The 26,729-nt window shown below is 33.5% G+C and overlaps 1 protein-coding gene across 2 annotated transcripts in view; it reads right to left on the minus strand.

Annotated features, from left to right (window-relative positions):
* Positions 1 to 26,729, minus strand: part of LOC106673997 (acid sphingomyelinase-like phosphodiesterase 3b) — a 151,312-nt gene that overhangs the window by 12,916 nt on the left and 111,667 nt on the right. For both annotated transcript variants that reach the window (XM_024230347.1, XM_024230348.1), the window contains exons 6-8: positions 14,817 to 14,929; positions 8,393 to 8,481; positions 7,925 to 8,014 (exon numbers count right to left, since the gene is read on the minus strand). In XM_024230347.1, coding sequence (XP_024086115.1) covers positions 7,925 to 8,014; positions 8,393 to 8,481; positions 14,817 to 14,929 — 292 coding nt within the window. The remainder of the gene's footprint in view (positions 1 to 7,924; positions 8,015 to 8,392; positions 8,482 to 14,816; positions 14,930 to 26,729) is intronic.

Here is a 26,729-nt window from a genome sequence, read left to right on the forward strand (position 1 = left end):
CAGTTATCTGGAATTATTTTTGTCTTTGGTTTCATTTATAGTTGCATATAGGTCTCTCGTTCCCTTTTAAATAAAAGACGTCTATTGTTAAAGTATTTTGTTCCTGTGAATTTTATTCAAAACATCTCGCGGTTTTTCTTCGATAATACGGAAAAAATCCATAATCCACCCAAGCCCAATTCCTGTCCCTTGCTCAAAAAAGGTAAAGATTTAACATGTACGTAACTAAAATCAATTATTAGCCATTAATTTATTAGAATTAATGTATCCAAATTTTACAATGAAACACTACCACATCTTATCCGGAACGCAATTAAAAAAAAGTAGATTCAAAGCCAATTTATCCTATAAGCGATTTCTGGTTTTCCAAATAATCTGGCCAGCTGTGGAAAATAATCGTTCAGAGGGAACAGATGTGCCACTAAGTCAACAAATTGATCAACTCCTGACAGGTTCTGATAGGTCACTTTCATATCAGAAGTATATGGGTCAATTCAAGAAGGGAGTCAGGAAAAAGAAGAGAGAGAGAAAAGAAAATGAGAGAGAGACAGTGTGTGTATGTGTGAATGAAATGAATGAGAGATAAGAGAGAGAGAGAGAGAGAGAGAGAGAGAGAGAGAGAGAGAGAGAGAGAGAAGAGAAGAGAAGAAGGGAGTCAGAAAATAGAAGAGAGAGAGAGAGAGAGAAGAAGGGAGTTAGAAAAAAGAAGAGAGAGAGTGAGAGAGAGAAGAAGGGAGTTAGAAAAAGAAGAGAGAGAGAGAAAAAAGAAGAGAGAGAGAGTGAGAGAGAGAAGAAGGGAGTTAGAAAAAAGAAGAGAGAGAGAAAAAGAAGAGAGAGAGAGAGAAAGAGAGAGAGAGAGAGAGAGTGAGAGAGAGAGAGAGAGAGAGAGAGAGAGAAGAAAGACGAATTGATGGTCGATGGTCGAATATGGGTCATTCCCTATCCACAAAAGTGGAAATTAGGAAAAACTGAAAAAGTTTATAAAACACCGACAGCCCACCATCGGTGGTCAAAAAATATCGACACCGTAACATCGATGTTAAACACATCAAACATCGGCCGCCTACCATCGATGTTTTCCAAACATCGACCATCGATGCTCATCCCTAGTATTGCCCAATTGATCAAAGTTACGTGTTTCAAATTATTAATAAAGAAACATGTGGTCTTAAAATACAGTTTTTTATTGGCCGAGGCCAGTTGAAAATAATAAAAAGCAAATTCTTTGTTTATTATTAGATTTACTGTTTTCTATTCTAGTTTAAGGTCTGACAACTTCTATTTCAACCACCATCTAACAAATGTTTTCCCACAACTCACCCTTTCCCCTGGGAAGGGCAATGCAATATCTTTTTCCCCCTTTTGCACCCTGGCCACCCTATTCGTTTGAGGGATGATGTAATTCAGTTTTCTAAGCGTATTTCCAAATTCTAATTACAAAATTTGGGATTGATTTACTCAATTAATATTATAAAAATACCTCAGGGTGCGTGTCTGGTTTGGGTGTTCTATTTAAAAACTAGCAAAAGTTAAAGCTGCTACAGTAAGATGTAATAAGATCTCTTTTACATTAGAAAAATCAGACTCTGCATTCGTTAAATTTTCTTTTTAATAATATATAATATAAGTTCTGTAGATAATATTACAAGTCTTACCGCCAATCTTTATAACTTCCTAAAAGGCTCAACGGACTACAAAGGAGAGGAAGAACACAGGAGAGCATCAGATACAGTGATATGGTATACAGATGTCTCCTCGGGCGTTTTCTGTACAAACCCAAAACATGAGCAATCAAAGTCATTAGGGAAGTACACTCCGGTCTTTCAAGCAGAAATACATGCCATCAATGCTTGTGCACTGGAAAATCTTAAAAGAGGTTACACTGGTAAAAAAATCCTCATAAGGACTGATAGCCATGCGGCCATTAAAGCATTAGCATGGAAAAGAATCGCATAAAAATTAGTCAGTGAATGCATCCAAAATCTCCAAAACCTGGGGAAACACAACCTGATGATATCTTAGGTGCCAGGGCACAGAGGAATTTTGGGTAATGAGAAAGCAGATGATCTGGTCAGAGGAGGATCTGTAAGACCATAAATAGACTTATACTTGGGATAACAAAAACAAATAGAATCCTCCATCGCAGAATGGATCCAAACAAAACAAAAGGAGAAGTGGATAAACTCTAACGGTGCTAGACATAGTAAACTTATGATGAAACAACCCTCTCCAAAAGTGGCAAATTTATTACTGCAATTGGAGAGGGCCAAACTCAGAGGAGTGGCTACTAATCGGTCACTGGTATCTGAGAAAACATCATCACAACATGGGTATAAAACGATGATCCCATTTGCAGATTATGTAATGAGGAGGAGGAAACAGCCACCCATATTATATTCGAATGTGAAGCAACAGCTGAATGGAGATTTAACCTAACGTATGGAAAAAACTTAAGGAATCAAATTGCAACAGCGATAGTCAATGACCTGACACTTCTAAGGAGAAGGATTGACTTTATTGCTCTGAACTAAGGAACTAGGAAGGTACAATAAGCCAAAAGGCTGCAGTGCCTGGCGAGCACAAACCCCGCTACCTACTATCCTTCTTTACCATACCATACCATACCTTACCGCCAATCTAGCAGGCTACAGTCGACTTAAATCAGTACTACTTTCAGTATGCAAATTATAGATTCTAGATGGAAGTCACGATAGCTCTAGTGGTAGAGTGGTAGAGTGACACTGACTTTTTTATCTCAAATAAAAACCGTAATTAATTGGAAGCTATTAATTGGTCAAGCGAAACACAAAACTAGTGAATTTAATAAGTTTAAATGAAGTATACCTTCACTAAAGCTCTCCGTGGCCATTTCATTTGTCGCCGAGAATCAAATAGATTACACGACATTCATTTCATTTGTCGCCGAGAATCAAATAGATTACACGACATTTGAAAAATGGCAAAAAGGAGGGAAAATTCAAAAGGTGGGGTTGAGATGGGAAGTTGGTGTCCGAGTGGATCGAGGTCAGGATAGCTCAAGTGGTAGAGTAGCGGCGAATCTACCCGAAGGTCGTGAGTTCGAATCCCGCTCTGTCACTGACTTTCTTATCTCAACTAAAAACCTTAATTAATTGAAAGATATTAATTGGTCAAGCGGACCACGAAAACTAGTGAATAATAGATTCTGTTGAAATTGTGAAAATGTGTTTTCTCGACCTATTATAAATTCTGAGACAATTACAAAATAAAACTAACCAGTAGTGTTATTACTTAATGAAAGAAATTTTTTGCAGATAAATCAAAGAGGTTTAAATAAGTACTACTTTCAGTACATGTAAATTATAGATCCTATAGAATTTGTGAAAATTCGTTTTCTGGACTAATTCTGAATGCTGAGATGATGACAAAATAAAACTAATCAGCAATTTTATTATTTAAGGCAAGAAACAATTTTGAACATAAACATGTTTACAACGGGGAAAATTAGCAAAATATCTAGGGAAACTTATTAGAAAATGAAACGACTAAAACAAAAAAATAAAAATCGAGTTATGTAAAATGTGTATTCATTAAGGACAACTTGATTCAAATATAGATAAAATTTATGAATGACTACATTGAATAGAAAAAGTTAAAACTATAATAACTCTAATGTAGTAAAGAGAAATTCACCCAATTAGGGAAAAAATTAGTGTATGGGTTGACAAATATTAAATGGTTATCGCTGGTCCTCTGCGCTTGTAACGGAAAGTTTTTCGTAACGGAAAATTCTTCGTCGGCTGAATCACCCGGACAGTGCGTGGAGGAATCCTCCCGCAATACTGAAAGCACTCGATATTTCTCGGGGCGGGTTTAAACCTTCCATTCACGCTAATAAATTACTTTCACACTAACCTACAACTCACATATATACTCAAAAATCTTATATTCCTGAGGTACTGAAACAGGGATCCAGGCTTTTAGTTCTCTGCGTTATGAACGATATAATCACAACGTTATGATGATATGATCAACACTTAAGGGGCACCAAAGAGGTATTGTTCCCGCCATCATGTGCCTATGTTTAAAGCTAGTATGTCCTGTGCGTAACTTGGTATTTTATTTGGTATATTAAAACTCTTCAGTTTGCAGACGATATCACCGTATACTGTTCCCATCGTAACTTGAATCAGGCTACAGAAGAGATGACTGAAGCAATGACCTCTCTAAAGGAATGGATTTTTAACCATGGCTTTAACCTATCTGAATCTAAGAGCGCTGTAACTGTTTTCTCTCGCAAACGTACAACTCCTTTAGTAGATAATATAAAATTAGGTCCTTATAACTTTAAAATTGTGGACAAGTTCAAGCTCCTTGGCGTCATGTTTGACCGTAAGCTACTATGGAGAGATCACATCAATTACCTGGTTGATGTTTGCGAAAAAGCCATAAACATAATCAGGTGTGTTACTAAAGTTCGCTATGGCTCACACCCTAGCATTGCACTTCTTCTCTATAGAGCACTGGTACTTTCAATACTGGATTATGGATCATTATTTTATGGAGATGCTGCAAAAACTCATTTGGCTAAATTAGACAAAATCCAGTATAAATCCCTCAGAGTGATCTTGGGAGCTATGAGATCCACGCCAACTAACGCTCTTCAAGTGGAAGCTGAGGAGATGCCTCTCACCCATCGTAAGTTCCTAGTCACTGGTAGATTTTTATCCTCTCGTATGCTAATCGAAAACCACCCCACTGTCCTCCACATCCACCAACTTGCTACTGCCTCCAATACCAGCAATTTCTGGCGGAACAAGAAATCCCCCTTGCTATCTACTCTTTTTTTGAAACTTTCCCACTTGATTATCTCTGTTCCTCCAACGTCCAACCACCCGAAGTTCCTCACCAATCAATTTCCACTACTGGTCCCTAACAAATTTGCTATTCCCGATCCCCTTTCTATTTCCGACTGGTCCTCCTTCCTTCCATACATTGAGGAGGCATCTGGTATGGGCTATTGCGAAGAGGCTCTAGCCATTTATTCAGATGGTTCCAAATCCGACAACGGTGTAGGCGCAGCCTTCCATATCCCAGCTAGTTCCTTCTCAAAACAATTCAAACTTTCCCGCATTGCCTCCATTTTCACTGCTGAAGCCCTAGCAATCCTAGAATCCCTAAAATATGCTCAATCAATTAATCCCCATAATCTTATTATCTTTTCCGACAGTCAGAGTGTCCTATCCGCCATTTCCAATATCCACAATTCCAACCACCCTTTAATATCTCATATATTTAACACCACCATTCAACTAACCAATAGAGGTACCGTAGTGCACATAATTTGGACTAAAGGCCACAGCAACAACAAATTTAATGATGAAGCGGACCGGCTGGCCAAATCTGCGGCCTCCACTGGCATTCCCTGCTCTATTATCTCCCCTAGAGATCTAAGAGCCCACATAAACAGTTACTGCAGGCTCCGTTGGCGAAACGAATACTCCGCCAGCATTCCTACCTTCCCTTGGTTCCGATCTTACAATAGTCCTCGCCATTCTCTCACCTCTATAATTCGGCTTCGCCTAAACCACAATTGTCTTCTCTCCCACCTCTATAAAATAAATAACCTATACTCTCCTTACTGTTCCTGCGACCCCTCGTGCATAGCTGATTCCAACCATATTTTAATAGCCTGTCCCAATACCTCCATCAACCGAGAGTCCCTCTACAACACTCTAATTTCTAATAATATCCCTCTTCCTACCTCAATGTCCGTTATACTCTCTTTTACCCGCAATCCCAAAATAATGTCCTCTCTCTCTAAAAATATAATATAACAAAAGTATACATTTCAATCTTGAAGTTTTGAGACTTGGCCAATATGCTAGACCATCAGGCAAAAAAAACAACTTGGTATTTTCCCTTCTTGAGTATTAGCTAGAAATACACTTCACTGGAAAGGCGTGATGACACATTATGATATAATTAGTAAAATAAAACACATAAACCAAAGTTAAATTTTATAGCTATGAATTTATAGCTGTTATTTTTCAGACAGTAACTATTGAACTTTTAAGAACTTTTAAGAGAGTTACTTAATAAGGATCGCTGTATTAATTTAAATTTCATCTCATTCAACAGTTTAATTTAAAATGATTTGTATAAACAATTGAAACAATTATTGAAGTTTGTCTCAATGGGAAGCATAATATTGAGAGGGTGTAAATCCCTTCAACCCTCATCACGTCTCGTAATCCTCGTTTCCATCTACACGCTGATGAGAACTCCTGCTGCGGTAACAGGCCATTCGTCGCCAAATATGTTTACGGTGGTTAAAGCGAGATTAAAATTACAATGCCTGTTGTTAACATGTTTCAACAATAGTGCGCAATTGTATTGACGAGTTCAAAATGTGAGCGAAAACGAATGAGGAAAAGGCGATGGTTTTGATATTTAACCGAGTACCTATATAAAGAATTTTGATATTGTTTCGAAGAAATACGAATAATTCCAAATTTTTATGTACTTTTTTAAATTTCAATTGAAAAACGTATTCATAAAGTTGCCTTAAGGCGGGTAATTATATTATTAACACAAAGTTTTATTTATTTATTTTTTAGTTTATTAATTAAATAATACAAGAAATGTTATTTTGTGGGATGTGAAAAAGTTTGAATTTGATCAAAACTAAATTAGTTTTCTTTCAGTTTTATTATTTTTATAAACGCACTTAGTAGAGATTTTTAAATTTTTCACGCTGAAAGTTTATATTTATTACTTTGTAATACAACAGGATGGTGCCAAGGAATATCGAGTATTCTGGAGTAATGTTAATGAATGTATGAATGTAATTTATTAGCGTGAATTAAAATGAAATGAAAAAAGAGCTTATCACCGAACACTCCGAAGAATATCGAGTACTCGGGGGCAGTGTGAACAAAGTTTGGTGTGGGAATGTAATTTATTAGCGTGAATGGAGGGGGCTAATGCCCGACCACTCGAGAAATATCGAATATTGTGAATGCAAACGAGATTTCATGTTTTTTTTAAATCTTGTCTCCGTGTTTCTGTGTACTTATGTTTGTTATTTGTGTAGAGATTAGTGACCGTTAATCGATAATTATTCAGATATCGTGAGATGCGGTCTGGTGTGATGTAGGTTTCAGAAAAACATTTTCTTTATCGTGCCAACGTTTCGATCTNCACATCCTAAATGTATTTATTAAATGTAAACAATGTTTGTAAATCCCAGGCCTTGAAGATGATTTCAATAAAGATCGAAACGTTGGCACGATAAAGAAAATGTTTTTCTGAAACCTACATCACACCAGACCGCATCTCACGATATCTGAATAATTAATTTTTGTTATTTGTGTTATTTTAGCCACCATTGACGAGGTCCTGAAAAAAATAACGGAAAGCTAAGCAAGAGAGGGCTGGCGATGATCAATGTAGTTGGCCGTTCCTAAAAACAAGAAGTGATTTGGCAAAACATTATCCTCGTTTTCGTAAAATTAAAATTAACAGAAATGGAAGATTCGAAGGTTTGCCTCGCCCTGTTTATAACTCTGACGCGCTTATTGACTAAGGCCTATATCGGTGAAATATTCTATGAAAGACAGCAGTCAAAATATATCTTTCTTCTATTTAGAATGACCTAAATTGATCAAAAATTTCATAACAATTGAAAATAAAATGAAAAAATCGGTTTTTCTGCCCTTGAAATTCCAAGGGTAATGATTTTCCGCAGTGTTCAACAATTCGTAATATTCATCTAGAATAAACATATGGTAATTAGCATACGAGTCTATATTGTTGGTAATATAATTACTGAATAATTCAATCAGTCAAGTAATTATGTAAATTAGCATTAACATTTTAAAATGGTGAAGATTTATTCAATATTCAAACGTAATAATTGCGTAGGAAAAAATTTAAACCTTACCTTCCAAATAATTGCATCCCTTCTGGCGACGTAAATGTTTGCACCAGCTGGTGCAGCTCATCAGGGCTAACTGCATTCAATCCGTAATATCTGCAATGAGAACAGAAAAAAATTAAATTCAATTTAGCAAACAATCATTTAAAAAAGCAACAATTCCTTTTTCTTAAATTCCTACTCTGAAATTTAAACCTTAATTTCAAGTTTGTACAATCAAAATAAATATTTATTTAAAAAAGGTTTTAGCAATAGTGTTATTGAAATTTAGTAAATGAGTACAATTTTAAGAACAAATTTCTATTTAAAATAACTTAATTATTATCTAAGCAAAAATATAGTAAGTAAATATTACTATTTGTAAAATAAGTTTTGTATTTTACTAAATCGTTGTCTACTTTACCATTTTGATGTTAAAACAATAACTCTATAGAATATTTACAATTTTTAAAAAATTAGTAATAATTTTTTTACCTCGTGAAATTATATTCTAGAGTCCAAATTGCCTCGTTTGCCTCGTTAGACTTGGGCAGGTCCATGTAATACTGCATGTAATTAACTATCTGGAACAGATGAAATTATATTTAACAAAAGCACATACATTCCTTATTAATTTAATCATTATCTCGTTTGGTTTGAAACCATATTGTTCAGGAGCCGTGATATTAATATTTGATTAATTAATATAAATTAATTTACACTTTGTTAATATTTATACTCACCTTTCTTTCCTATTTTTTTTGTCTAATTTCCATTTTTTATTATTGTAATAGAAAAATAAGATAACGGAAGAAAAAATATTTTCTTACTAGTTTTATCAAGTTGTATAGATTATTAAGAATAAAGGATAACCAAACGCATTTGATTTTTAAACTTCTATTCATCAAAAAGGAGAAGAGTAACGTTAGCCCTGAACCTTCCTAATCAAACTTAACCCTAGTCCTAACCTATTTTACCAAAACAAACACGTCCATAACACTTATACTAATTGTAGCTTAACCGTAGCCCTAATCCCAGCATCATCCGTTACCAAACCCGACTCTGAATCGTAACTTTAACACAATCTAACTTATTCTAACCTAACCTAACGTTACTCTACTCCCCAAATTAACCCTACTTAACGAAACGCGTCCCTAACTCTAACCCAACTCAAGGTGAAGGTTAATGTTGGGTGATGGTCTGAGTGTCGGTGAACTCGTGGTGAACCGGCATTGGATCACTTAATGGGTCCGTCTTCACTCGCGGGTTTGTCGAACGGCTCAACGCGTTTCGGGATCGCGCCATCTGTAGTGAGGGCATTTCCTCACTGTCCGATATTAACTCTTAACCCTAACACTACCTAACCTATTCTAAACTATCCAAACTTAACCCTGCTCTTGGCATTAACCCCACCTATCCAAACTTGTCTCTAATCTAACTCCAATCTAACATAACCTGACCCCACTGTTAACTCAAATACTATCAAATCTATTCTAACCTTACTTAACTTAACCTTTGTCCTAACCCTAAGCGAAACCCTACTTTACAAAACTTAACCCTAGCCCTAACGTTAATTCTACTTAACATAACATAATTTAACCCGAAGCATTCCTTTCTTTGAGCAGAACTAAACCAAACGTACATGTTTTCTCCTCTTCACTGGGAAACAATTGATATCTTGAAAAATACATATTTTTACTTATTTGAGAAATTTACAAAAACTGTGAACAGTAGTAAATTTTTAAAGAAGACATAGCAATATATATATAAACTCGCACGTTGTGCTATTCGCATATTTTTCCGCTTAACGAAAAACGCGTTGAACCATGAATATGTAATCTAACTCGTCCATAATATAATCCTCCCAAACCAACTTAACAGTAACAGTAACCTTAATATAACCAAACCCCACCAAAGCTCTAACCCAAACCAAATATAACCGCCTAACACTTCTAACCTAACCATACCCCTAACCTTAGCCTTATCCTAAGTACCCTAATTATAACATAACCAAAACTTTATCTCACCCAACCCAAATCATACCTCAACCGAACCAAGTCATTTCTGGCCCAACCTAATCAACCCATGCGCACTCACTGGCAACACGAAATCAATTGCGTGCACATGGTCACGAAAAAAATTATGTATTCAACCGAAAAACATCTCCATGTTAATAATTTATATCAAAATTAATTTTCATTAGTAATTGTTGTAATTGTGACCTATACATGCTAATATTTATGTGTGATATTTAGTGACAGTTAATTAATGATTATTTTGAGATCGTGAGATGCGGTCTGGTGTGACGTAGGTTTAAAAAAAAACATTTTTTTATCGTGCCAACGTTTCGATCTTTATTGAGATAATATTCAGGGCCTGGGATTTATAAACATTGTTTAAGTTATAGCAGTACATGTAAGATGCGAAAAAATGAATTTATACAATGATAGAAATTTTAGACTCAATCAAAGTATTTGTACTCACTAAAATTTTGTATTCTGTGTAGATGTGTTACTGCGTGACGTCTTGACAGTGCCAGTGAGATATTAAATGTTTTTGTTTTGGAAGTAGGGATAGAAATCAATATTTCTATGAAGAGTCGGCTTCTTTGAGGTGAAAAGAACCGACAATGGGAAAAATGGGTAATGGTTCGGCCTGATTAGCCATTCAAGATAATATAGACGAAAATAATTAGGGAAAGAAAAGACAAATGATGAAGAATTAGACCATGTAAAAATGTTTGATGTGGATTGTAAAGATTGTTTTATATGTTTTGTGTGTTATATGTGTAAGCGTGTCTCTTCTTCTTATTGTTGGGCCCAACCATGAATTCGGAAAACCGAAAACAAGGTCCCAGAGGTTTTTTTATGATCGGACCTGACTACAATTATTTAATTTAATGATCAGGCACCTTTTTTTGGTTTCCATGGGTTAAGAGCTGTCTATTTGTAATAAAGAAAAAATTGGTATGCACACAATTCAAGTGAGTAAATTTTATATTTTGACGTCAAAGAAACTAAAAATACTAATTGTATTTTAATTTAAAAAAGGGTTGTCACAAAAATATATTTTTATAAAGAAAACTAAAAGAGATAGCATTTGATTTTAAAAATTATGTTAAAATATTAATTGTATTTTCTAATTGGTGGTCAAAAATTAATAATAATAACAATAATAATAATTTCCTTTACTATTACTTTTCTTTACAAAACGAGAATTAAATTCGATTTTAAAATTCATGTTTGTAGATTCTGAAATAGGTTTTATTATAGAATAAAAGATTCTTTAAACTAAAAATAATAATTAATAAAAGAAATTTTATTTGGAAATAAAGTGTAATAAAAAATTTAAATTTAATTAATACTTTGGTCTCGTATTTGTTTTGGTTTAAATTGAATATTGGAATTTTGTATATCAAAAAAAGTTCCTGATCATTAAATTAAATTAATGTAGTCAGGTCCGAACATAAGACAACCTCTGGGACCTTGTTTTCGGTTCTCCGAATTTAGGTTTGGGCTCAAAACAGAAGAGACGCGCTTACATATACATAACATTTTAAAATAGTATTTTATTTAAAGTAATATACATTTTATGTATGCAAAATTTTGACACTATTCTTGTGTAAATTACTGGCAATCACTTCGTAGCACTCGTTTTGAGCTTTGTGCATAATATAGAAATCAATAAATAAAAATAAATAAATTACATGAAATTATAATTATCAATTTATATTATATTAATAAGAAACAGCTAGTGGTACTGATTTTTAGTCCAGGATATGCGATGTTATTTTTAAGAAAATTGTTCACTGACGTTTTATGTTTCAAACCTTAGAATCGTACATTTTCATTTTCTTCAGAAATGAATAATTAATTCACTTAGCGTTGAATATATCGATAGTTGTAAAATTTACATTTCCGACGTATATTATAAAAAAATACATATACATAAAATCCAAAGACTTTCATTATGTATTAATATTCAGTAAAAGCTATTCCTTGTATTGCCAAACAGATCTGGCACAGGTTTTTAAACTTATAAATTATTCAACCCGTAAAATAGGGCGTATCTGTCGGCATTTTGATTGTACAACGAACATAATATTGTCAATCGATGAGACAGTGAGAAAATTGTGACTTGAAAAAAGAAAAGGCCGAAGGTCGATCGTCTGAAGTACAAACATTCTCAGTATTTAATCAAAATTTAGGCTTAATTGATTAAAAGCGCCCTCCGGCCAGTTTGCACTGCTCGTTTTTGTTAATTATAACGAATTCAGTCCAGGGATGAACAAGCCATGGTTTTATAATGTAAATATTATTTCAGAGCTTAAATCAGGTACAAATAGAAATGAGACAGTGATATTGATTCGCCTTAAATTTTCTGTGTCGCAAAATTATTTATTATCCTTTAAGAAAAGCCCTTTTAATAAAAAAATGAACTAAGTTGATGATGTATTGATATCCTTAGAAATATATATGACTAAAATAATAACAATACAACAGCAAATAATAATTTTTATTATTGCCCGAAAAATTGTGATTTTCCGCCTTGAAAGATTGAAAAATAATAAGGAAAGGATTAAGCGTGAAGGTGGAAACTGAAGCCAATTTGTTCATTGTTAGAAATGATAACTGATTTCGGAGTATTGAAAGGATGGTTATTTTCGGAAAATCTCCGAACTAGATAAGCCTTGGGTACATTACCCCCAAGTGAATCATCAGTGAAAAGCTTTCCCAAGAAATGAAAACTTGTGCTTTACGTGAAACAGGTGAATAAACTTTGAACTTAGCCCATATGAGAGATTGTTAACGCTGAACCTATTCAGATCGACTCGGCAAGTAAAGGTTAAATGAACATAAATAGATTGCTTGTTTTAATAAAATAAATTTATTCGATCATGTAAATTGTATTACAATGAGACGATAAAATTTGATAATACTTCTAATTGTAACTTGCGTATGCTATGACGAAAATTATTTGTTCATAGAGAAACACTTTAAAAGCAAAATATTAATGTTTGGTTGAGAAGTAAAACCCTAAATAAAATGTATAGATATTTTTTCATGGTTGTTTTTATTAAGTTGTCCACAGTACTTTTAAAAATAAAAAACAAATATGCTCGTGTTGGTAATAAAGTTCAACTTTAATTATCTTTGAACTTTTCTTGCTTATATCTACACTTTTCGGCTAATGTGGAAAACCAACTCACTAAAAAATAAATAATATCTGTAAAACTATTTCGGTTTGATTATGATAACTCTAAAACATTTGGTTAAATATTATATATTATTAAATTCACTAATTTCGTGGTCCGCTTGACCAATTAATATATCACAATTAAATAAGGTTTTAAATTGAGATAAAAAAGTCAGTGTCACGAGCGGGATTCGAACCAACGACCTTCGGCTTGATACGCCGCTACTCTACCACTTGAGCTATCGTGAATTCAAATGGTAGAGTAGCGGCGTATTAAGCCGAAGGTCGAAGGTTCGAATCCCGCTCGTGACACTGACTTTTTTATCTCAACTTAAAACCTTAATTAATTGATTATTGGTCAAGGAAAAATAGTGAGTTTAATATTTACTTTTTAGGACATTTCAATTTCTTTACTACTACAAATGTATTGCTTTATTCTGTGTTCTTCTTTCCTTTTTATTTAGTTGTTCTTCCTTTTTATTTTCTGGAATTGGCGAGGATAATGGTTTATTTCTTTGTGTATATTCCATCTGTTTTCGTAATTTTTTTTTTAACTTTCTCTTGTTTTTGAAGCTGCTGTCAGACTTTATTTTCGGTTGTTTGCGTTAAAAGAACTGGCGAATCATACAGAAAACAAAGGTGGTTCAAAATTAAACCTACCTGGTATTACGAGAGATCTGTCAAAACCCCTTTAACATAGAAATTTCAATTAGAAAAAAAAACGCAAAGTTTACTTTGGGTTGGGCCGAGTATGATCTTATTTAAAGTTTTGTTCTTTATTAGTAATGAGAGGGGATGGGGTTTTACGATTTAAAAAAAAATTGTTAAGTAATTGTTTAGCTTGTTGAAAAGATTTAAGATTTTCTGGCTGGATGGATGATCATTGTTCAATTTTGACACCACAAAGTTCCGTTCTATTTAATGCTATCATACAGTTCTATGTACTTGAGTTCGTTAAGTTTCAACGTTTTAAAATCTATCTCAGCTTTGCTGTCATCGATTTTAATAACAACTTCAGTGCTCCCGTTTATAAAATACAAAACAGAAGGTGTTTAATTAAAACTTTTAATTTAATTAATTATTTATATAATCGCCTAAGTCTGGTCGACAAACTTTGCTTGTCAGAAAGGCTACAGGAATGCAAAATAGATGAGAGTGCAATAAATTAGGCCAACTACGTGCAGACTCATTGAAAACTGTAATATCGTCGATTTTGCCTTTTGGATCTCCATTTGATTATGATTTAATTTACGTATTATCTTTAGAATAAGATTTTAATAATTTATTTAGTAGAATAGAGTAAATAAAAAGGCAAGTTTAAATTTTATCCGTTTCAATTCTACGTTCTAGTTTAGCCTTGTATGTTTAAAAAAATAAAATAAGAAAGTGTTTAATTAAAACTTTTAATATAATGAATTATTTATTAAATTACCGAATTTTAGCTGTCAGAAAGGGTAAGGCAGTGCGTAATAAATGACATCAGGCTAATCACGTCTTGACTCATGGAAAACCGCGCAGTCTGAATTACTCTTTGCTGCTCAAACAGATATCCAGGTCGTGTAACATGGCCGTGTGAACTACTCAGAAAAGGTAAACGACTTTGAAAACAATAAGAACCGGGATCGATGTGGAAAGTGCATTGTCATCAAGGCCATTTGGCAACTCTACAGCAGGCTCTGCGGCAAATTTATCGTACTGCATTGGCATGGATTCTATTACCAACCTCTCCATCGTCGGTGTCAAAAGTGTAAAGCCGGATCGCCGGGTTGTTGGCTCCGCTCGTCGTCCTCTTGGGAGTGATTGACGGCGTCAGGAATATGCTCGATATCGGCTCACCTAGAACAAATGGAAAAATCATGATATGATTCCTTACAGAGCCATTTTGTTTGAAAAATGCAGACATACTACCAAACGTGTAAAATAACGAGTTTTTGAATTTGTCATAAGGTATTTTCCTTATAAATCGGAAATACTAGGTCTTCTGAAAAGTCCTATCAATTTGTGTTTAAGTTAAAGTTTTACTGGTTTTGTTATTATTGAAATTCAACATTTCCTATGGTAAATAGTTAACAAAAATTATATAAATACTTACTAAATTCGAATCTAATCTTACTTAAGCGTTCAAACTATTGAAAGCAATATAAACAGCAGTTTGTTCGTTTACCATCGTTTTTATCGGTCCATCCTGGATGTTTTTATCTATCAGACGCGGTTTGGCCAATCTTAAATGGGACAGACCCACCACACTAATGACTTGTGTAGATTTAGTTCATCTTTGACGGCAAAAACCGATTTTGGTCTAAGTCCTAAAATTATTCGTAGTTGTCCAAATCTACCGTTAAGTTTTGTCCTTTGAACTTGTGTACTTATTTCACTTTTGCTGTCCTAAGTATCCGAATAGAGTGGCAATCGGTAGACCCTTGCTGTTGTTATATATTCAGGGGCAAGTAGGTTTGTTCATTGTAAATGATTTTTCCAATCTTGACCCCCACTTTTGGCACTTGTATTCACTAGATGTTTTTTAATGTTGGAGGTCATTTGCATAGATAGTAAATAATAGTAAATGATTGTTACAGTATAAGTGGTATAAAGGATGGGACCAAGAATGTACCCTTGTGATTACCGGTTTGTTTTTCTCTGATATATGATTATGCTGCACTTCACTATGAACGAACAGTCAGTTAAATAAGATTCCAGAATTGGTAGAAAGTTTATGTTAATAAAGATTACCTGGGCGCCACACCAATATCAAATAATCCGTAATCTACTCAAACGATGACCCTGGAACGTTACATTCATTTACACGTATAGAAAGAGCAAACCGTGGGGAAATATTCTTATTTCATTGGCCCAGCGCGTAACTATCTACGTAAATGAGAATTGTACAAATAAAAAATAAAAAAAAAATAGCAAAGGCTACAAATAGGTAGTCTATGAAACTGGAACCATAAGTTATTAAAATTGACTCTGTAGTTAAAAGAGAGGTCTTGTCAAGAAATATTTTAAAATCTGACATCTTTCGAATGCTTATACCAGAATTATCATATAATTCACCCCGCTGATTCCAAAAGAAAATCTCACAATATGGTTCCTGCTGAGTCCCAAACCGACTCAATTTTGCTGTACTGAGTTCAAATCCGGCTTAAAAAAGACTTATGATGCTCATAAAATATTCCCGACCTTTGGGCGGGCATCCCAGGTCAAGAATTAGTTGAAAATGTCCGCTTATGGTGGTATTTAAAACTCCAGTTGTTACACGTCTAATTAGTACAGTTTAAAAAAAAGTTCTTTGCTTTTGTATCATAAAATATACATTAGTAAATACATTAGATGTATTTATTTTGTTCCATTACAGAATTACGTTTCTATTGTGATTTAAAGTGGTTGGTAAAATCCCTACTTAGAGGTATCGACTTGATATCACTTTAATTAGAAATAACCCCGAGGTTTTTGTTCCCTCGAAATTCAAAATCTTTGCCTGAGATGAAGAATCGTGGCGCATTTTCACAGAAGGCTTACAAAACAAACTAAACTGATTTTCGTATAATAAAGTCATGAATATTCAAAGTACACTGAACATATTAGGAGAGGATCATACTGTGAAATCGATCGTCGCCCTTTTCAAACATAAATTAATTAAACGTTCAAAGACCCTTTAAGTAAATTTCTTAACCGGCTTTACAACTATTTTTATTTTTGATTTGAACTACCTCCATTACTATTTTCATACATCTTTATTTCATTATTTATAGCACAATTAACTCATACGAAATTTTCGCGATCGAAAAAAATAAAGACATATTATAATAATCTATATGGTATTGTGTTTTTCAAAATCCAAATATGTGAATGTTCAAACCGACCACAAATTATTGGCATTATTTAAAAACGGCCAGTGAAATTTAGTGAGTCTTTATGAAGGTGTTAACCTAACCGGTTTGCACTATTTAAACCAAATGAAATATTTTCTTTACGGTTATTTATAAAATAAAGTGTGTAAAATATTTACGCAAGTAGGCCTATTAGCCAACGTAAATATGTACTCGAATAGCTGTAAAATATAATTTCACGTAGAGGCCGAGGGCCTTAGCAATGCAGGTTAAAATAGTTTTGTTTAATCAAAAAACAAAGTTGATATTCGTTTATTTTGCACTAAAATCCCTGAATAAACAATACACAAATATTTGGTCAAATATGTATTCTCAGAATTGTTGTCTGAATTAATTAGGCATTTAGATCCGATTTTATCTACCACTGATACCGAAACCGCACAGGGCTTCATACGTATAAACTACACGTAAGGCCAGAAAATAAATTAGAACCTGATATATAAAATAAAACAAATATTTGTTAAAACATCAGAATGTTGAACAATGAAGCTTTATAACAGTGTCATATCAGAGAATTGATATAAAATCCAGAGAAGCAGCAGATAAACACAGGGTAAAAATGTCTTGGATTAATTCAGCTCTAAAATGTATATTTTTTGTTTGCCCTAAAAATCGTATTATTGGGCTTAAAAAACGGCTCAAATAGAATTAGAATTGAACCTAATTTACTGGAAGCTTTTTTTAATTTTTGTAACTTTGCATATATTTAATTTAATAAAATCCTGTATATTATTTTCTTATCGTGGATAAAACAACAAATCGAATTATATACAATACTTTGAAATAATATACAACAAAGGCAGAAAATGTATGTAAGATAATTTTAATATTTGTGTTTCACGATTGCTGGTGCCAATGCGTCGAACACTGTCATTAAAAAAAGTGTTCGGTGATCCAAAAAAGTTTTCCTTCGTACGTTTATCTTAACTTCCTCAGTTATTTTTAAATTTCGAATACATTTGTTTGACATTGGGTTAAATGCATTGGAAAACTAATCAAAAATTATTTTTTGGATTAAAAACAATGGTAGTATTTGATTTAACATGTTAGTTTTGCAATATATATAGTTTTTCAAAACCAATTTTCAAACAGTTTTTTCATTTTTAGTAAATCTAATGGAGGGATGAATCTGCAAATAAAGATACAACTATAAACACTTCCGTCAAAAAAATCTCAGTTCGAATTTACAAGAACATTTGGTTAAATAAAACAAAAAGACTCAAAAGTCTAAAATAAATGTATTCTTTAAGAATCGAACATGTATTTGATTAAAATAACAACTTATTTAAAGGAAATAACTTTTCGAATTTTCTTATTTGAACACAATTAATATGTTTTATATTTAAAATGGAATTTAATAAGAAAATATTGATTTATCTGATTTAATGATTTCTTTCTACCGCTTTCGTATACTCATAAAACCTTTATGTAGAAAATGTCCTCCTTCTCCAATAAATCTCGCCTTAGGGTTTGATTCCGTGATCATTTTTTTAATTTCAAAAACATATTTGATTGAGTTAAAGTCCACTCAAAGATACACTAGCTGCCTTATGTGGCCAAGCATTATTATATAAATTTTGTGCCAGATCATAAAAGACCCTCTACTTATGGCACTTTTTTTGCAATAGTGACTTCTTTGGTCTCCAGTTTTTCTACATACTCTTTCACGGCTATCTCTGTTAAGGGCTATTCGTCTTATTCCTTTTTTTAAAGTTCACGATTGGTGTTTCCTTTCTTGGCCTCTCTCTTTGGGGCTTTTTGAACTTGCTTTATGATTATCTCAATCCAATCAATCAAGCGATCATGATTTAATGTCAGAAGCTCTTGAATATCACTTCCAGATTGAATGTATTATTTAAAACGTTTTTCAATGAGATTCTCTGATTTTGGTTGCTTCGAATAACTCCAGGACTTTTGAACTTGTTATGACTCTTAAACTGACGAATAATGTGTATTAAAGCGATTAGAGATATAGCGCAATGATTTCTTCTTCTCCATGGAGAGTGATAATTGTGACTGATGTACCGCAGTTTAATTTACTAATTATAACAAAATCAGAATAAACAGAGTAAAGAAAATAACTACCCGGGCTAATAAAATGTAAAAACTGACTTGAAACAAACCTAGAAAAAACTAGAATTCAAACACAATCGTCCCTCTCGTTATGTGGGTATGTTGGTGATTTTTTTTTAAAATTCACTGTTCAAAGGCGTCTTCAATGTTTTTCCGTGAAAAAGAGAAAATACGCAAGTTTAGGTTTGTTTGCAATCGTCGAAAGGAAAAACTACAAAAAGTGCAAATTTCTTCTTAGCACGGCGCTTGAATAGATTAAAGCCCGCGTGACAAATCGGTCGTGCAGGTTGAACATAGCAAAGCGCCGTATTCTACGTTAAATTTTCATTCTATTATTATTAATTCATATAATTAAATAAACTTAGAATTAAAAAAATAATTATATGACTCTTGAAAAATTGAAAAAAATACGCTTTAATTTAAAAACGCTGCAGTCTAAAAATATCGGACAATTAAATGAAATTTTCACATTAAAACAGAACGTAATGGCTTGTCAAGATGTAAACGTTTTCAAATGGTGCTTTCTACAAAGATTCACCTCCGCAGAATAACAAGCAGGATGATGCTAACGACGGAAAAAATTAAGAAGGTGTTTTTCTTTTTATATTTCACCAAGTGCTAGAACAAAACAAATGCAGCTCTTTTCAGTTTTCTCTTTTATAATTATGTTAGAATCAAAGCCTCTTTGTTAGCCCTGACAGGTTGATGTCTCTCATTTTTTGCAAAAAGCTGATTACACGAAAAACAAGACTTATCTTTACGAAAGACTTTCCTTATGATTACTTTTTTGACAACAAAACTACTTAAAAATTTAATAATTAATAAAATACAATTTTTACATTAATTAGTAGTTTATACTGAGAAAATAATGTTTATAAAAATTCATACTTTTTTCTCAAAGCATATATATTATTCGTCCTCTCTTGGGGCAAGCTGGAATCCTTAAGCGTTTTGGATGGTCCTAGATTAATGGTGAATTTTTAAAGAAATTATTCATCCGAATGGCCTTCTCATGTCATCCGGTGAAAAACACATCCCTACGGTGTCGTTGAGTCGCGTTTAATAACCCTTTTACCTTTTGTGCCAATGATTTATTATATTACGGTCGTCACAATTACAGACGGTCTTGTTACAATTGGAATAAATCTTCAACGTTTTTATCGTACAGGGTCAACTGTTAGGTCAGAAATAAACAGAACGATTTTCTAGGTTTTTTAAAAAGTACTCAATTGGCTGATATTCTCTCGTAGTTTATATACATAATTTATTGTAATTAACTACAATTTTGACTAAATTGGGTAACTCTCTGCTGTTTATTTTTAGCAAAATATTAATTACGATAATGTAAGTTAAAGAAGAAATGTAATGACTAGTTGATTCTAACGTTTTGGAATATAATTGAATATAAAAAACATTTCAAAAATCTCTCGAAAATCAGAAAAAAAATCGCTCTACGGAATTTATTATTGCAAGACTACAGTTAACATATGAACAAAAAAATCAGTTTATCTAACACTTAAGATTTCTTAAATATTATTATACGATTGGTAACTAATTATAAATAACTTGACAAATGTACAGAAAGTTTTTATAGTTTTAAACAGTAGAAAGTGTGCAATCAATCAGACCAAATCTATGAGACAACCTAGTCAATTTTCCGTAAAATTACAATTAATTAACTTTTTTTAGTTGAGATAACAAAGTCAATGGCACGAGACGGATTCGAACCCACGATCTTCGGCTAGATACGCCGCTGCTCTACCACTTGAGCTATCGTGACCTCGATCCACTCGGACATCAACTTCCCATCTCAACCCCACCTTTTGAATTTTCCTTCCTTTTTGCCATTTTTCAAATGTCGTGTAATCGGATTGGATTCTCGGCGACAAATGAAAATGGTCACGGAGAGATTTAGTGAAGTATACTTCATTTTAATTCATTAAAATCACTAATTTTGTGGTCCGCTTGACCAATTAATATATTACAATTAATTAAGGTTTTTAGTTGAGATAAAAAAGTCAATGGCACGAGCGGGATGGGAAGTTAGTATCCGAGTGGATCGAGGTCACGATAGCTCAATTGGTAGAGCAGAGGCGTATCAAGCCGAAGATCGTGGGTTCGAATCCCGCTCGTGCCATTGACTTTTTTATCAACTAAAAAAGTTAATTAATTGTAATATATTAATTAGCCAAGCGGACCACGAAATTAGTGAATTTCCGTAAAATGTTGGTCAAAATAAAATCAAAGTTCAAAAATAAATATACTATATTTGATATTTTGAATTTAAAAAAAATAATTAGAGGGTAGATATTATAAAAAATATATTAAGAAAATGTTTTTCTTTGAGAGTGATTAGTCCAGTCAACATGTAAACTTTGAACAAACTTGATTTTGGTTAACATATTATTTTCGTTCTTCCATTTTTAGTATTATTTTCACGTAACTACTAATTTGTTTGACTGATATAAATGTACTGCATATGCTTAAATATGTCAATCTTCAGCAACTTCTGTCTGGTTGTAAAAACAATAGAAAATGAAATAAATAGAGGGGGATAAAGTAAAGAAGAAAGTACGAAGTGGTAAGAAGTGAGAGTGAGAGAGAAAGAGAGAAAGAGAAAGAGAAAGAGAAAGAGAGAGAGAGAGAGAGAGAGAGAGAGAGGGAGAGAGAGAGAAAGAGTGAGAGGGAGTAAGAGGGGAAGTGAGAAATTATAAGAACGAGTAATTGCCTTTCTTCCCTCCTTTATTCTCTCTCTCACTCCTTCTCTCCCTCTATTTCTTTCTTTTTCTTTCTCAGTTATTCACTTACATATTTCACACTCTTGCTCATTTGCTCATTGACTCATTCACATACTCACTGAAACACTAAATCATTTGTTTCTCCCATATACTCCCCTTATCTCTCTCTTTCTCCTGTTATTTTTAATAAATAATATAAATTATACACTATTAGCCATTTTGTACATATTTACGTTTGTTTTATTGATGAAAAACTATCACGTTCTGATTTGTTAAAGACTTTTTTTGCAATTGTTAAATTTCATGATGTAGCGCGCAACTGCTCGGAGAGATAGAGATAGTGGATAAGTAGAAAGTAATAGAGAACTAAGAGTGAATTTACAAGAGGGTTAGTTTGAGTTAGGAAAACAGGATAAATAAGAACAATTTCCTCTCTCTTTCTCCGATCTAAAATAACAAATACTAAATCAGTCTTCATTCAATTTAATAATATTTTATAATTTATTGTAGAGATTTTTATATATTAATTTTTCTGTAAATATTGTCGCACAAATTAAACTGAAGATGTTTTTATAAAAAAAAAGTTATAATGATAGAAATTCGTCCATTTAAAAAACGCCAGCCTAACAACATGACAGGAGCGATAAAATCCCAACAATTTTTTATTAAAGGGCTGACATTTTTAATAAGAATTCTACAACCAACGTCTTAAAAATCATTATCATCCCTCATGGGAGTAAAGTTTTAATATTATGAATGCTTTCCGCTCACTGGGATTCACCCAGGAATGTGGAACAGAGGTGAATAGAATGTAAAATTTGCATAACCAACAAATATTTATTCCATACGCGCAGCTATGCTATTAGGTCCCGAGGAAAGAATACATTTCCAGCAAGTTTTCCCTCCGGTGTTGAAATTTGCTAACAGTTTCCCCATCCACCCTCTAAGCTATTTATCCCGTTTCTATACTTTGTCACTAATCCCGTTTTACATTCTTGATCACGTATATTGGAGGCACTTTTTATTCGTACATTTTTATTTGATTTGAATATCAATGCGTGTAAAAATATGTGTTGGTTTTAAACAAATTGTAAAGTATATACAGCGAGTTGACAAACTAGTATGTAGAGCTTTACTAATTATTTTCAAATATTAATAATATATCAAATTATATTGTAGTACATAAAAAATATAATTGAATTTCAATTGAAGGTTTATTTACATGTAAATTTGAGTTCGTGTGGAAGAACGGTAGGGCAACACTGTTTTATTTTTACGTAATTATTCTCTGTTTTTCTTGGTCCTATTGTCAGATGGCAGTACGTAGTTTAGATTTTGGTTATCCTTTCTCCACCACCTTTCTCCTTTTTTCATTCACTTTTCTTCATTCACTTCATTCACTTTTTTCATTCATCAACATGAAAGTAGGATTTTCCATTTCCCAAGATATCTGTAGATGTGCACATAGTTTTTTTCTATGGGCCTACTATAAATCTAAAATGCAGATTTATGACCATATTTGTTCCTTGAATTTCATTTTGTATTTGGCATGAAAATAATAAGCCATTCTTGGTTAAATGTTGGAAGTTATGAATGTATTGTTCCACTATTTAGTACTAATTGTCTAATTTGGAGTCTGATACGGACAGTTTTCTAAAAGCGTATCTTTTCTGAAATTTATTCTCTCTATCTCGCACTCATTCACTCTCACATTATTTTGATTATTCATACAGTTTCTCACATTTACTCACTTATACATTCTCTCACTAATTCACTCACTAATGCTAACGACTAAACATTGGATATAAGGAGGGTCGTACACCTTTAATAAAATTGTATTAGTACCGATATATACTTTTTCTCCATAGCTAGCTTGATTATGACTCAAAGCACCCTTACCTCCTTCCGAAAGAGAGCCATCTTTCCAAATTGATTTGCCTCCATTACCATTATTCATCTCTTCATTCCGGCCGAAACACTGTTCAGGCTTTAATCCGGGCAAAGTTCTGGATTTTATCACGACGAGGCCTATTACGAACGTGTATCAGGAGCTGCCTAACGTGTTATCGATTTAGGGCTTCCAACTTTCAACCTCAAATGGGTGACCTTCCGGCTGTCCGTGTTACTATGTCCCGTCCTTTCTCACATGTAGGCGTCGACTTCGCGGGTCCCTTCACGGTTCGAACCAACCGGTCAAGAAAACCTTCTCTCATGAAAGGTTACTTGTGCCTATTTGTGTGTGCTGCCACAAAGGCAGTACATTTAGAATTTGTTTCCGAGCTGAGTACTGCATCCTTTTTGGCCGCGTTGGACAGATTTGTAGCCCGACGTGGTCTCCCCAACGAAATCCTGTCTGATCATGGAAGAAATTTCGTTGGTGCGAACAAATATTTAAAGGAAGTCATTCAGTTTTTGAAAGATCACAACTCAGACATTTGCGATTTCCTTACCTCCCGTGAAATCACCTGGCGTTTTAGCCCCCCTTATTCTCCACACTTTGCTGGAATTTGGGAGGCAGCAATTAAATCTGCCAAAGGTCTTCTTACACGCATGTTGGGGAACTTGACTGCAACATTCGAAGAGTGTGCTACATTGTTTGCTCGCATCGGGGCGGCCTTAAATAGACGTCCTCTGTGCCAACAATCATCTGACCCCTCTGAATCTACCCATTTCTTGTCTCCCGGACATTTTTTAACCGGTGCTGCTTTATTATGCCTCCTGAACTTGAATACCTCGAAAAGGAAACGCTTAAAACTCGATGGGAGAAACAAAGACAGTTGTTTCAATCCTTTTGGCGACGTTGGAGTAAAGAGTATCTGAATCACTTAATGCAGCGCAATAAGTGGTCTGGCCAGTCAACCCCGCCTAAAGAAGACGATTTAGTTTTTGTAAAAAGCGTCCTCTCTCACCCCTTGTCATGGCCTGTAAGCCAAATAGTTAAATTGCTTCCTGGACGGGACAAAATTCCTCGTGTGGCTGTTGTCCGAACCGCTTCAGGGACATACCCGCTCGTTAGTTGGTCTCGTCCCGCTACCAAGCGTTCTTAAGGAATAATATCCCTTCTCTCAGTACATGTAAATATTGTATATAGAACTTGGTGATGGAAAATTGTTATAATTTTGGTGGGCGGTATGTTCGCGCCAAAAATCGCGAATTATAATTGTTTATTTTGTTTCCGAAATTCCGCTAATCTAGAATTTATCCTAGCTCTGTTCCCTCCCCACAATCCTGTCCTGTTGCTGCCTAGTCCTGCTCTAGTCCTGTTTGCTTCCGTCTCGCTTCCATACAGACCACTATTAATTAGCCTCCAAGAGTGATTTTCTTTTAGTTTTCTTTCAGTTTTTCTCTTATTTTCAAGAAGCATTTTTTTCGTTTTGTTAATTATCGCGTTCAAAATAACGCGAGTGTCTCCTCCCGCATCATTAATGCGACACATCATACAGGGTTCGGACGGAGCCCCGAAGGTAATTTACAGACTAGGATTCTGTTTTACCTTTGGCCAGAGTTATTGCAGGTTCTAGTTATTAAACGGCTCTCCTCCCTGGTTGTCGAGAAAATCAAGCCACAGTTAACAAGTTAGTATTTTATTTTATTTGTATTTCATTTTATTTTGTATTTTTATTTTATTTAATTTTATTTTTATTGCGACCGACCAGCGCGTGCACATAAAATTTGGTCTTGCCGAATCTGTATCACTTAATATTATCGCCTAAACCAATTGAAACTTAAAAATGGTACAATGGTACAACTTAAAAGAAATCAAACCACCGCAACATTAGAAATAAGCTCTACAGAAAAATCAAACAAAAGTGGTAGATTTTACCTGTGTTTTACTTACTTCTAATATTTTAAAATGACCAAATATTGTTGTAAGATAATCTATGTAGGATTGTCTAAGAAATAATTAAAAATATTTAGGGTGCCACTTTTTTGCCTGTCAGTATAACTAGATTTTTTAAAATTTATTAATCTGTATAATATAAATATTATTGGAAAAACTTTCTTTGTTTAAGATAATTCTAAGATAAATTCACAAAGTGAAATCTTTAAAAATATTTGCCTAAAAAATTGAAAACAATTGGCCAATCTAGAAAGGGGTGGAACAATGAAAACAATAAACTTAAAAAAATTTTCTGTTGTCGAAAAAGGAGAGTGACCTTCTGAAACATTTTAAATATTTAACGTGGCAATTAGCCGACTCCCCGAATTCTAAATATTCGTGGGAAATGAAATCGCAAATTTAAAGTAATCATTTATAACGTGAGTTGATCTAGGTCACACGTTGAGAAGAAAATTTAATTTAATAATATTGAATTTGTAAATGATAGAAAAATACGAAGAATACAAAAATTCGTTAAGTATAAAGTTTCTGTAACCTCCAGGAGTGGAATCTTTAATTTAAAAAATCTTTGTAATACTGAGGACATCAATAGACAACTTTGTCATTTCATGTTCATCGATAATAACTTACAACAAGGTACTTAATAAATAACAAAATGGTTGAAATATCACAAAATGTTGTTCTTAATTGACCGAATTTTCCGTGTTCTCTCCATATCGATGCTTAGGCGTCAGGCTCGTTATAAAGGATAAATTATCAAGGACCCCAATTCATTTACATATAAAGTGACAAGATAACGATCCATTTCTTGCAAGAAACTTGAAAAGCGGCTTCTGAATAATTACACTGCTTCGTCAGCGATAATGTCGGAACCCAAATGAGCCTCAATTAACCACTTCTGGAAGCAGAATGAAGTAGAACCTATTGGGGCGCTTTGAAGGAGGTTTAACATTATCAAACGAGTTGTGTGTCGATCAAATAAATCAGAACTTTTTTATTAGAAATATTTTGAATTTATATATATGTAATTTCTCTCTAATTTCTTTCTGTACATTCTCTAAATTTTACATAGACATTCTCTTTTATTGATGGGT

The sequence above is a fragment of the Cimex lectularius genome, unplaced genomic scaffold (genome assembly GCF_000648675.2).
Source record: "Cimex lectularius strain Harlan isolate CLEC.00 unplaced genomic scaffold, Clec_2.1 scaffold91, whole genome shotgun sequence".
Classification (NCBI taxonomy): Eukaryota; Metazoa; Arthropoda; class Insecta; order Hemiptera; family Cimicidae; genus Cimex; species Cimex lectularius.